At 35.2% G+C, this 12,602-nt stretch overlaps 1 protein-coding gene across 6 annotated transcripts in view; it reads left to right on the top strand.

Moving 5' to 3' along the window:
* The window catches only part of LOC124360313 (polypyrimidine tract-binding protein 1), a 412,476-nt gene that overhangs the window by 65,007 nt on the left and 334,867 nt on the right, over nucleotides 1-12,602 (top strand). For 3 of the 6 annotated variants that reach the window (XM_046813832.1, XM_046813879.1, XM_046813870.1), the window contains exon 3: nucleotides 6,080-6,256. The exons of the other annotated variants lie outside the window; for them this stretch is intronic. Coding sequence is in view for 1 of the 3 variants with exons in the window: in XM_046813870.1 (XP_046669826.1) it covers nucleotides 6,200-6,256 (57 nt within the window). In the remaining 2 variants the exon portion in view is untranslated. The remainder of the gene's footprint in view (nucleotides 1-6,079; nucleotides 6,257-12,602) is intronic. 6 annotated transcript variants of the gene reach the window in all.

The raw sequence follows: 12,602 nt of genomic DNA on the forward strand, positions 1-12,602 counted from the left end.
ATAAAATATTAGGCATATATTTGATTATATTGGTTAAATTTACCACCGCCTTTCAATTATTAAACTTCTTGTTTACGTTACAGATGTTTTGTAACGGTATGCCAATAATCTTAGTTATTTACAGAAACAAGCATGGTTAATACACTGAGATCATTAGAAAGTCTCTGAAAAAGTAAATAGAGAGCTAATGTTGTTTTTTCTCATGTTGCTACTGCCTCTAACATTATAAACAGAACGAACGAACAGTTTTAAGAGTTGAAGGATTTCCACCTCTTTGCTTAGTTACTACAGTTAGGAGTGATTGTTTTGTTCTTTTGTATTTGAGAGTCTAATAGTACTGTAGGTATTACGACAGTCATCTTAATAACATAACATATGTGACATGAGGCACCTTAAATAGAAGTTGAGAAAGATTTACGATCCTCATATTACCACTCTACACCAGGGTTGGAAGCATCATTATCAGTCTTCCTCACCTGACCACCAAACAGGTATGTCGTCAACTTTCTTGGATGGCAAAGTAAACTCGTAGCATACCTAAGTAAGTGAAAACATCCCGTCTCTAGAAATCAACCCCTTTCTACCAACTTGGACTGAAGCTCGTGGACAGTAACAAGAACAGTAATCTGTCTTCTTAATGGGGATCCCAATCCCATTGAGTTTGTAAACACTTTCTCGGTAAAGAGTATAATATAGTGAAAATAACCAATTTTGAACTATCTTCTCACAATTTACTAACCCAGTAAGATTTGGACCTCCGACTAGGGCGTACGTAATCAAGCATTCTAATAAACTAAATTGCCAAATGATTTTCGTATTCAAATATCAATTGCTAGAAATCTTCATTTCCTCAACCAACTCATGTTCTGCGCCAAGTCCGGTTGTTTGAGGCTTTCAAGAGATGAGTCATCAGAAAAAATTACTTGGTCTGCATTGGTTTGCTGTTTTAGGTGCCAGAGGCATTTGATGCAAACAAACATCTGCCAAGTTGCGTAATTCTATGTAATCATCATCTCATTACACGGGCTGACACGCCATCACATACCTCATCATTCACACATCAGGAGCGACTACTCATATCCCCTTGTAAAAACATCATTTACTAGTGTTTTTGGTGGTCACGTTCATGTTTTCTGAGCCTATCACATTCAAAGCCAATTTTTAATATACTTGATATACAAAGAAATAAATTAAAATTATATATTATAAAGGTATTTAATTTTTAAACAACTTTGTTTGACGTGTTAATAATTTTATTAACTCCTCCGACTGTGTATGTTAACGTAAGCTGATTTTTTTGGCTGAGGTACATGTCCTGACATTTTCTACTGGTTTTACCCAGACAATGTTTATTTTATATGCCAGCTTAAAGTAGAGTAGAGTAGAAATTGTAAATACCTGAAAAAGTAAAGAAACTTTAAATACCTGATATTTGTATTGGTAGTTCAAATGTTCTTTCCTTTTTATCAAATTGGTTGTTTAATCAAAGCATTTAGATTTATATAGAATTAGTATATTTATATCTTAGTTTTTATGCCATCACATATATTTCCATGAGGGAAAGAATGAAAGAAATTGTTTCATTATGAAGAAATGCTGATCTGCAAATTAATAAATTTGAATAATTTATGGTTCTAGAGATGTGGTGCGGACATAAACAAAACAAGCTGAAATAACATGTTGACCACACTGAGATATACCTTTATTCCACTTACGCTCTGCTAATACGACACTCATCAGTATACTTTATACTCTTATATTATATACATATATCTGACAAATAATTCTTGAAATATATGACTACATAAACTAATAGTGCGCTTTTGTAGTATAGAATCTACATTAAACACATTTTAACCCTGAAGCTGGCAATCGCCTTTTCAGACAATTAAAAAATCTTTTTTTTGAAATCCAACTAATCGTACCTTATAATTTTTCAACTTTCATAATTACTTTTCATACGCCAATAGAAAAATGTAAATGTAATAAATCATAGGCCAATAGAATGTATTATTTAAGATAATTTTTACTGCCAGTTCTATGGTTTATTATTTCAACGGCATAATCCATTGCATGAAACCAATTCTTCATGCATAATAATAACAGTTGAACTTTGGTTTAAGTTACGTAGCTACTGGTGAACAGAGATGATTATGGAGATATAAAGTGTTTATACAATATTTGTAGTGAACTAAATATAAAAGCAGTTTTGACCAAGAATAGCCCTCCATCAGAATATTGCGATTTAACGATATTTCTCCAATACGAACATTGGTTGGACGCAAGGCTAATTGATTTTTATATTGATGTGTTTAACACTGGGGTGTGACTGCTAACAGAAAAGTGCTCTAGTTGATTGTTTCATCATTCGGGAGAGATCAATTGGTTGATTAGGGTTACCATTAAACAGCCACTAAATATTGGCGGTCAACAAACACGTGTAGACAAACAGCAAACACGGCGAGCGACGAGTTGAGTGAGATACTGGGTGTTGGCTACAAACACGGCCGACACCTCTTCTTACCTCTCGTAGCCAGACTCCCTCCCTAGTTTATTTTGTATTGCCTTTTCGCTCTTGGTACAACTGTGAACTTCTTGAAGATTATAGTACAGTACGCGTTAGTGTAGTTAAATTAAGATTGTCTCTTTAGCCTGAAATTAGTTTTTAAGTTTATTCTAAGACGTGTAGAATTTATTTGCTCTCAAAAACGGAAAGCCAAAAATAAAGCGATTTGTTCAAATAACTGTATATTTGCTGTACAATGGTTTTTAGCCATGCTCGTCTGTAACTCGGACGTTAGTAGTAGGTGCCCGACCGTGTGGTGGTGAGGAGGGGGCGAACAGTATTGAGGACACAACTACAGAATGGAATAATATTTTATTTTTACTACTAAACCAATTTCGAAGTAAACATACTTTTTATAGTTATTTAAATATAAGAGAACCGATCATTTGTTTCTTACACAGAACAATTTTGAAAAGTGCGTCTGGATACTTTTCATACGTTTATACAAACGCATCGACAATGTTTCGCATCATTGTTGAGGACAAAATAATGCCTTGTCAAAACCTGAATTCTTGTAGAGCTGGAGACCTCTACAGTCTCATGTAGACCTATATGTTTTTTGCACTTTTCTTTATCAACAAAATACATGGTTTATTATATATCGAATATTACAAACATATTTGGACAGTTAGATTTATTCTCGTAAGCTATTTGTCCGTGCTTAGGTAAATAAAGGTTTAAAAACAGGTCTTCTCTGAGTTGTAGAAAGTCGATAGCGGCACAAAGCAGCAGTTTTGTGTTTTATACAATGTTTGTAGTGATAAACACAATGTGCATTGATAAATAGTAAATTTACAAATTTATTTCATATTAAAAAGCAAATAATTAAATTTAAAAACTAATTTAACGAAGTGAATATACCAACAGCTACACACTTTGTACAGACAGAGAAACGACAGGTAGTAAACGTTTGCTGGTAAGGCGCCTGAAGAAGGTTCTTCGATTAGTAACATATGTTACATCTCGAGACTGGGGTAGCTCATTCACAAACACTTCCATGAGTAACATAACATTGATGTTACAGTAACACAATTTGCTATCAAATCACATAGGTTAATTTGTTAATATTTTTAATATAACTATTGCCATTATGTTTGTTTGAGTCGAGTCGGCTGTCGGCTTATCAAAATATGTAAAATTTCAGTAGAAACTGTTTTTCGTATATAAGTAAATCTTTTCGTGGGGCATCCAATATATAACTATTTTCTTAAATAAGGGGGCTATTTTGTATCATAATCGTTATAATTCTATAACCTGTCTTTCACGCATGGTACAGCTGATAGAGTAATTTAGAATCGGTTATGCCTTTCCTACAAAAAAGAGCAACATTCAGTAGGATTCATACATGAAAGTAAGTAAATAGAAACTCAAAAGCGTAAACGTCACATAAAGTATTATTTTCAGGAAACGAGCGTTTTCTTATTTAACATTATCGTTATAATTATATATTGCCTTTCTTTGAAGCTGATCAATTTAATTTCGAATCGTTTGTTAGAAAAACAAACTATAGGTTACGTTTTGTTTTCACGAATTCGTACCGTAGGAAAACTGTTCTGTGTGAATAGTGAGGTGCTTAGCTGAAGTGTCTAATTTATCTGCTTAGGGATGGGGTTAAGGGTGTTTGGATAATCTGGAGTGGCTTGTCGCCCTGACGCCTAAATGGTTGTGGGGAGAGGGTAGGAGCAGGCGCTATCTTAATTTGTTACACAATATATCTGCTGGTGCAGTGAGGTGTCATCTTAGAGTCCAAAACTGTGGTCTCTACTGCACAATTGTTTAGTTGTATTGTATCAGTCTTTTTAACGTCATTTATTTTTTTGTTTACCACATGGAGTCAAAATATGTAACAAGGAAACATATTTCAAACAAGTTACTCGAGGTGTAGTTTTCTTATGGAACCAAGCTTCAATTCAAAATATCTAATAATTCTAAATATTCTGAAGAACATATTTAGGGTCATAATTTTAGTATCGTTAAAGTAATTTCTTTGTTATTAATTTTGCTGATTTATTATGACACAAAATCATATCTATAGTTATATATAACATTTCTGGATTATTAACACCTTTAAATCTGCATCGAGTATGAACCTAACAAACGACAAAGATACAAAGACCATAAGGGTACTTAATTTCGCAACAAACATTTCAATTATGTAAATTCTATATTTGTCATTTATGAAAAAACATTACTTTCCTGAAGTTTATACATTATGTATGATGTACTAAGGTTTTCTTTTGCTGAAGGCATTTTATACATTCATAGTCTACATTAACCCCAATGTTAGTACTTATTTGTTTACCATGATTTATTCCTGTATCTTCAGATGTATTTTAAATATCCCATGCTATTGACATTGTCTTTGCAAATAGTTCTGTAATATTTTCTTATACGTATTTCGCATATGCAAGCAAGAAACAATCAGTCGTATTCGAGTTAAGATATAATAATTAACTAATTAATTAAAATCATCAACTGGTACTGGCGAATATTCCATAAAAGAGTAACAAGTGATCAAGACTATAAATAGAGAGTATTTTTGATAGATAATTTGCAAATAATAATTAACGTTTTCTTTTAGTTACCATAAAATTCTTAATGTAATAGTCTTTAACTGACTGTGAATTTTCGACCCATAGAAATGTATAACCATTTAATAATACACCTATTTATACCTCTAAACCTCCAGATACGGTAGCTATTCTTAGACATAATTAATAATTCATAACTAATATTTTCCTCGTGGCCCTTCAAGATATTTTTTCAGAAGACAAGAAAGGTGGACAAATACTCTTTGGTCACCCCATAAATATTAGCAGCCATGTAACGTAGTATTTTGGGATGTATCTTTATCAGACCCACAGAAACATAACATAACGAAATAAAATTCGTACTGTGTTTATATGGAAGTCAATTGAAGTAAATATATTTTTTACAAAAAATATAATTTCATTATTTAATATTTTATTATTAACATAATTTTTAGGTTATTTAATGTCATTATAATAATGTAATTTTCATGAGTCATATTTCAGTTAAGAACATGTAATTCTTGAAACCAACTCAGGTATTTATTGTAAATACACATTCATATATTCAGCTGTTTTTACTCTTGAATGTCTATTTATTTAATACAATATTTCCTCATTTTTTTTAACGGAAAGTATGTTAGAAGGGTCTGAAATTGAAACATCCAACCAGTTGTATCACATTAATCCATATACATATAAGTTTAAGATGTTGGAGGTTTTACTTTTTTTAAATGGGTTTTATTATGAAGCCCTTTCCATTACAAGGAACCTTGTAAAGGTGTACCTCACCACAGGAGAAGGTAATAAAGTTTGGAAGTATTGGATGCTGCAAATGTGCAGTATTGCCATTGCTGTTCCTAATTTACCTAATAATCCTTGGTGGAGGTTAATAACATCACTCAACATTACTTCTAAGTAACGTGTAAGTTACGTACTATGATGTCTATGAAACAACTGACAGAATGTTTGTTTTGTGTTGCAGGTAAGCTCGCGTTCTAAGAGACGCTGACTAACCAAACCTCTTGTGCCTTTCTACCGCTGGGATCAATCTCTCGCCTTTTGTCTTCTAACTGTCTCTACTTTTCTCTTTCAATACACTAACATGAAGCGGCCGCTGAGCAGCTTGTTGTCTTCCAGGCCAAGCTACTGTGACTACCAGGTATCTGTGCTCTCCCTCTACTATCGTCCTTTCTGTCACGTAATTGTTGTGGTGCTTCCGTCAGTGCGATCATTTTCAGGAGGCACTGTTAGGGTAATAATTAGGGGCTTATCCAGTTATGGAACATTGTCTGCATCTAAATAAACTTAAGACGCGTGTTGGTGTTAAATAAATACACCCAGTAAATGAAAAGGAGAAGTCTAGTAAGTTTTAATTGTTGGCTACAATCTTTGAACATACGAAAAATCCATATAATTATTATAGCTTCATCGACGATTCCTACATCTCCATGAATCAGGAACAATGTTGCACGTTTATTTGAACCACACGTAAAAAATTACAAAGGGTAACTTTTTAGTAATTATCTATCTTTCTCAATATTCACACGAGTAGACAGTACTTGGTTGTAATTTATCTTGATAATTCAAATATCAAAGCGACTATTTCGAAGATGTACGAGATTTATCACTTCGGAAAATCAAGGTTAATGTTATATTTTACTTGTTTTGGCGCACGCCATAGTAATCATAGTGAGTGTGAATGTTGTAGGGAATACATTTAGTCTTACTAGCCAATTAATAAAGTTGTATTATTAGGCTGGAGAAGTAAAATTAGTTGATTTTCATTGATTAACTTTCTTTAGAAATATTACACTTTTTATCAACTATCAACTTTTTATCTGAATGTCATGTGAAATTTCAAATTTTTTCTAAGGACAGGAATAAGTAGATGATGAATCCATACAGTAAATAGAATTAACGTTCTCAACTCGAAAATTTGTGATGCAAGTTTAAATGTGTTTATGAAGCCCGAATTAATCTCTCCGTTGACCATTGCTTTGATAGCGGTAACGCAATCAGCTCACAGTGAAGTTTTATTGGCCATAAGTCGGAATGGGGCAATGCATACTTAGCTTGGTAATTGAATGTTTATTTCCACCTTTACCGCGCAGGGAGCTTATCTTTGCTTGTTTTAAACGGCTAATCACCGTTTGTTTTGTAAATTAGAATATCTCGTGTTTGTTTGTTTATCAGTACAACAAAGCGATAGTGGCCGATAGTACTCAGTTTGTTTTGCAGCTTTGATAACTCGGTTTACAGATCCTGTAAATAGCTGTGTATTTGTACATAGAAACGTAGACACTACACCTCGGGGTTTGGAGCATGTGTCACAACATACCGTGTTTCCGTTAAAATTTTAATCAATTCTCGGCTAAAAGAACCTTTTGGATTTTTAACATAGTTTTCTTGCAGCACTTTAAGAAATAATAAGGAGTAGCCTAGTAGAAATTTGAAGTTCTGAACAATTTCTTTTATTGGCCTAAAGAAAATGGGTTTAGGACATGGATATCTATGTTTTTATATATAACAAAGTTAATTTCCTTAACAAATAAAGTATAACTCACTCAAGCTATAGCTTAATTCCTGTACACTGACTACTATAACACTGTTTTGGGTCTATTGTACAACAGAATTGTATAAATTTCATTATCTTCATTTCATGACTGTGATTATTCGTTGTGAAATAATGATTAATATTTGTCTTCAATTAAGTTTTCTTAAAAATACCACTTGAAAATTTGAAAAGTATCCTAAACGTGAACGGACTGCACCACCTTATAACTTAAAACAACAGGATTATTTGAACTTCTGTAAAAACTCTGGGAAGCTTCTTTTATGGGTTGGCATAGATAATTTTCTAGTAGTGAAAGCTTGTTTCCCATCCTTGTCCTACCTTAGTAGACCAGTTGTATAAGTATTTCAAATTTTGTATTTACTGTAATTTTTAAGTCTTGAGATAGATGTTGGTGTGATAAAACTGTGACTACTTACTACCCGTGAGGTTATGGTTATTGATATTTTATGTTAATATATAACATAGAATATATTAATTAATTGTGTCTATATTCGTATTAAGGATAAAAGGAAACGAATTCGGTTCCTTGATATTTGATGCTGTGAAAACCATTTAGGAGTTTAATCTTAAGTCAAACATTTCTCGGTAAACTAGACGGCTAACCCAGAACGTTAACGCTCATTTTAAAGAGTTATTGTAATAAAACTTAATACCGTGGTTATAATAATCAATATATTTTTTGATATGTGTTGTTTCGTAGAGGAGTAACAAGTAGGTCATATTATCGGCGATGAAAGAATCATTTGGCAGCAATGTTCATTGGAAGAAATTCTTATTTGAATTTAACGGTACGCGACAGGCTGTACGCAACTAAACTAATATGTTGTCTAATATTAACAGTTAAGTGTCATTGGGGTACATTTTTGCAGTTTAGGGTCGCTGTTTGGTCTGTTATGCGGATTAATTACGTATTTTCATGTATATGCCATTACTTGGTAATTTTGTTTTCTTACCAGTTCCTTTAAGTTTCCTCTTTTAAATGGGTATGCCTAGGTCAGTGGCATGTTTTTTAGCACAACAAATTCTAAAGTGAGTAGGTAAACGGTTCTTAATTTTCGGTTAGAGAGCGGCAGCCTTGTCCCAGGTTTTCTTTAGTTCATAACAGTGAACTGACCGATTGAAATCGCATTTATACCGTGGGTGTGTCTGTGTGTACTTATACATAATTTGTAAACAAGTGTGGGCAGTTTAACTTCTTAATATAATCTCAAGCGTGGTCTTTCTTAACTTTATCTCATGAATACGTAACTTGGAAAATGATGGAAATAAATGGATATTCTGTGTACAATAATAGAAATAGACATGTTGATGGATGATGGAAGGAGACGGCACGAATATCGCAGTACCCTGTTATTGAGATACAGAGCTGTCTGTTTTCAATAACCGTGGACGTGGGAATGTTGCGTCTTACTCTGTCAAAGTTGTGCAGATATAAATCGACAGAAGGGCTGGCCCGTTGCCAAACTGCGGTCCGTAGACGCGCCGCCCGCCTGCCGTGGGAATGTCACGTCTTCCAGCGTCACGACGCAGATGTCAATGTTTATAATTAAAGTTCAGCTCATGAAATTTTAGGAGAATCCAGTTTAGTCGACTATACCACTGTACGATCACTTTTTAATTCAAAATTATGATGTGTAATAATTAGTGATAAAATGAAATAAAAATGTATTGAACGCTAAACATACCAGACAGAGAATTTGTAAACTTGTGTTTTCCTGGTTACGGAGCAAAATTGATATAACCATTTGCCTATAGTTAGGGCGTCACTTAGACGACATAGTCACACATTATTGAAATTAATTGTTCGCATGCAATTAATAAAGAAAAAGTGTTGCAATGTAAAATAGATTACGATAAACACTTGTCAGTCATGGATTGTGGGTTAGGAGGTTGAGAGATAAGAAATAATTGAATTCTTCAGATAAAACAATCCGGTGGATAAGTTCAATAATAAACTCAGTATATATAGCTTTGTTACATCCAAAGCTCCACTAGCGGGTGCAACAACACCATAAATCTCGGCTAGAACAATATGGCGCTACGGCGGCCGGAAGTGGCGGGCCGACTGATCACGTGACCGCCGGAAGCGCCACAAATGACGCGCGACACGCGCCTTCTCCTGCCGTACCAATCTCTTAACACTCGAGTTTCCCATCAAGTGTGCTGACCTGTGCCATCGTTTAGATCTTGCAGCGAAAGTTTTATTTTCCAAAATTGTTCAATTTGCAATTGAACAGCATTGACACAATTTCCATATTTTCTAAAAAAAAAAACATTTGTTCTAGATTTAAGCACTTTTAAGACCTTTGACTATAGTAATTACATATACCTGTACAATGCCTGTCTTATTTTACTAAACTACATTATACATTTTTTTTATGCCACCACTATATTTTGAATAAGGAAAACGCATGGAATGTAGTTCATTGCATTTTTAATATAAATTACAATATCGATATTGGTGAAGCAGCATTCGAATGTTTTGATTGTGTCTCTCCGGGCAAGCCGTACGTCAGTCGTCACACCACACCTTATAGATTCGACTCTGTTGCTGAATACAGTATTATATTTCACTGTTACCGGCAGACACAATTTAGTACTAGTACTTGTTTATCGCAGTCTTTTAGAATACACCAACATTTGAGAATGCATTGTAGATATATCGTACCAATTTCTGGACTGTCCACTATATACTCTGATTCCTTCCATTATAACTGTATTTAAAAGAGTAAGAAAGTAAGTTTGTAAAAGGTGTGGGTATCTCACAACACAAAAATGAATATTTTATAGTATTAGTTTTCGTAAAACATATATAAAACAAGACGCTGAGATATTGCACTTAATCAAAAAGGAACTTTGCTCTCCTACCGGAGTGACGACGATATTCTGGATGGTTAATGTCGGGGGTAGGAGTCGCCTCCTGTCAATATCCACGAGGAAGGATTTTAGGCATTAATCTCAGTCACGTCTCCTTTTAAGAAAGCGAAGCCAGCTCATCTGTACTAGCCTCTCCTGTTAAAGCTGGCAAAGGGTGGCTCGCCCTAACGTAGATAAGTCCTATCGATGTACCCCTGCACCCAAACATCTCGACATTTACAGTTAGTGATGTACGCTCGTGGCCATCCATAATGTTGCCCAGATTTAAGTAACAAATCGGTTTTTGCTGTACTCAGGCTAGGTTCAGCTGGAAGGTATAAACCATCCAGAAGTGAACCCTCTTGGAGGGTATATGTTAATTACACACATATGTTGCCAATTTCCTTAGGTAGTTGTACTGATGTAATCCATGGAATTCCTTGCTAGTACAATTGCAATTAGTGTTGTACGAATTCATTAAGATTATATACTGTTTAGTGTAGTTCATTAATTACTTTGACATTTCAGCTATCTTTGTAAAGAATATTAAATTAAGAGTCTATGACACGGTGTTTTTGTGCGCAATTAGTATTATCCGCGGTTGTTGACGAACGTTATCGGCGTTAACGGTTGAGTGGCAGGGCGGGGAGGGGGGGCCTGACGCGGTGTGAGGACCGACTACAGTCCGAGTGTCGCAAGTGGCGTCACGCTTCCTATGTTGGAAGTGGACAAAAACGGCGGTTACACAATAGACATTCTCGCCTCTCGTTTCGCCTTGCCGTCATTTCTTTCCACTTTCATTCTTGTCACTTCGCCAATTAAAATTATTTCTAAAGTAGTGACGATTAATATTCATCGCCCATTTGTTTCGTGACTTTTTGGTGGGCAGCATACATCATTGTATCTCTTCTGGTGCCAGTTTTAAGTGATGGGTCGTGTCCAAGAAATTAGATTACAAAAGCTATAAAATAAAACGTTAAGAGAATCAATACCCGATGTTAACGTAGTTAACATCTGCTTAAACCTTTCATTAACTACCCAGATTTTCTTTATTTGCAAGGCAAAGGTAAAAGAATACAATTTAGCACGTTACATTATTAAACACAGTGTGTACACGATTTCTTTGGTAACTCCATTATAATAAATGAGATGCGAACGTACGTAAGAGCAATGAGCGCTACAGCTTGTAAAACGTTTTTACTTTCTCTTCTTTGAATTCGTAAACGTTTCCGACGCCGTTATATTTCTAAATAAAGTATTCTTCTACAGCACGCAGCACTTTCCTAATTAGACGGCTTTCGCAGAGAATGTTATATTCATAGGTTTAAAAGCTCTTAAATTTGAGCAGTTGAAAAGATGACTCGACAATCGTTTACGTATGACGTTAAAGAACCTTTTAAGCGGGAAGGTAACGGCAAGGAAGGCGGGAAGTGAGAATGTAGCGGAGGGCGGTACACCGGAGAAAGAAGGCCCGCACGTAAGCTGTGTTAAGGCGCAGCCGAGTGTACTAATGCCGGTAATTGGGACCAAGCTTACGTACTTACTGTGTGTAGTAGATGGTGGTTTTAATCATGTATCACATCGCAATAACCGAGGCACAAGGGTGTTCCCACATCTGCCTGTTATATGTGACAATACTGCTGGCCAAGTCTCTCTCTACCAGTTGGTTAAGGCGCAGCCGAGTGTACTAATGCCGGTAATTGGGACCAAGCTTACCTACTTACTGTGTGTAGTAGATGGTGGTTTTAATCATGTATCGCATCGCAATAACCGAGGCACAAGGGTGTTCCCACATCTGCCTGTTATATGTGACAATACTGCTGGCCAAGTCTCTCTCTACCAGTTGGTTAAGGCGCAGCCGAGTGTACTAATGCCGGTAATTGGGGACCAAGCTTACCTACTTACTGTGTGTAGTAGATGGTGGTTTTAATCATGTATCGCATCGCAATAACCGAGGCACAAGGGTGTTCCCACATCTGCCTGTTATATGTGACAATACTGCTGGCCAAGTCTCTCTCTACCAGTTGGTTAAGGCGCAGCCGAGTGTACTAATGCCGGTAATTGGGACCAAGCT

The sequence above is a fragment of the Homalodisca vitripennis genome, chromosome 1 (genome assembly GCF_021130785.1).
Source record: "Homalodisca vitripennis isolate AUS2020 chromosome 1, UT_GWSS_2.1, whole genome shotgun sequence".
In the NCBI taxonomy this organism is placed as follows: Eukaryota; Metazoa; Arthropoda; class Insecta; order Hemiptera; family Cicadellidae; genus Homalodisca; species Homalodisca vitripennis.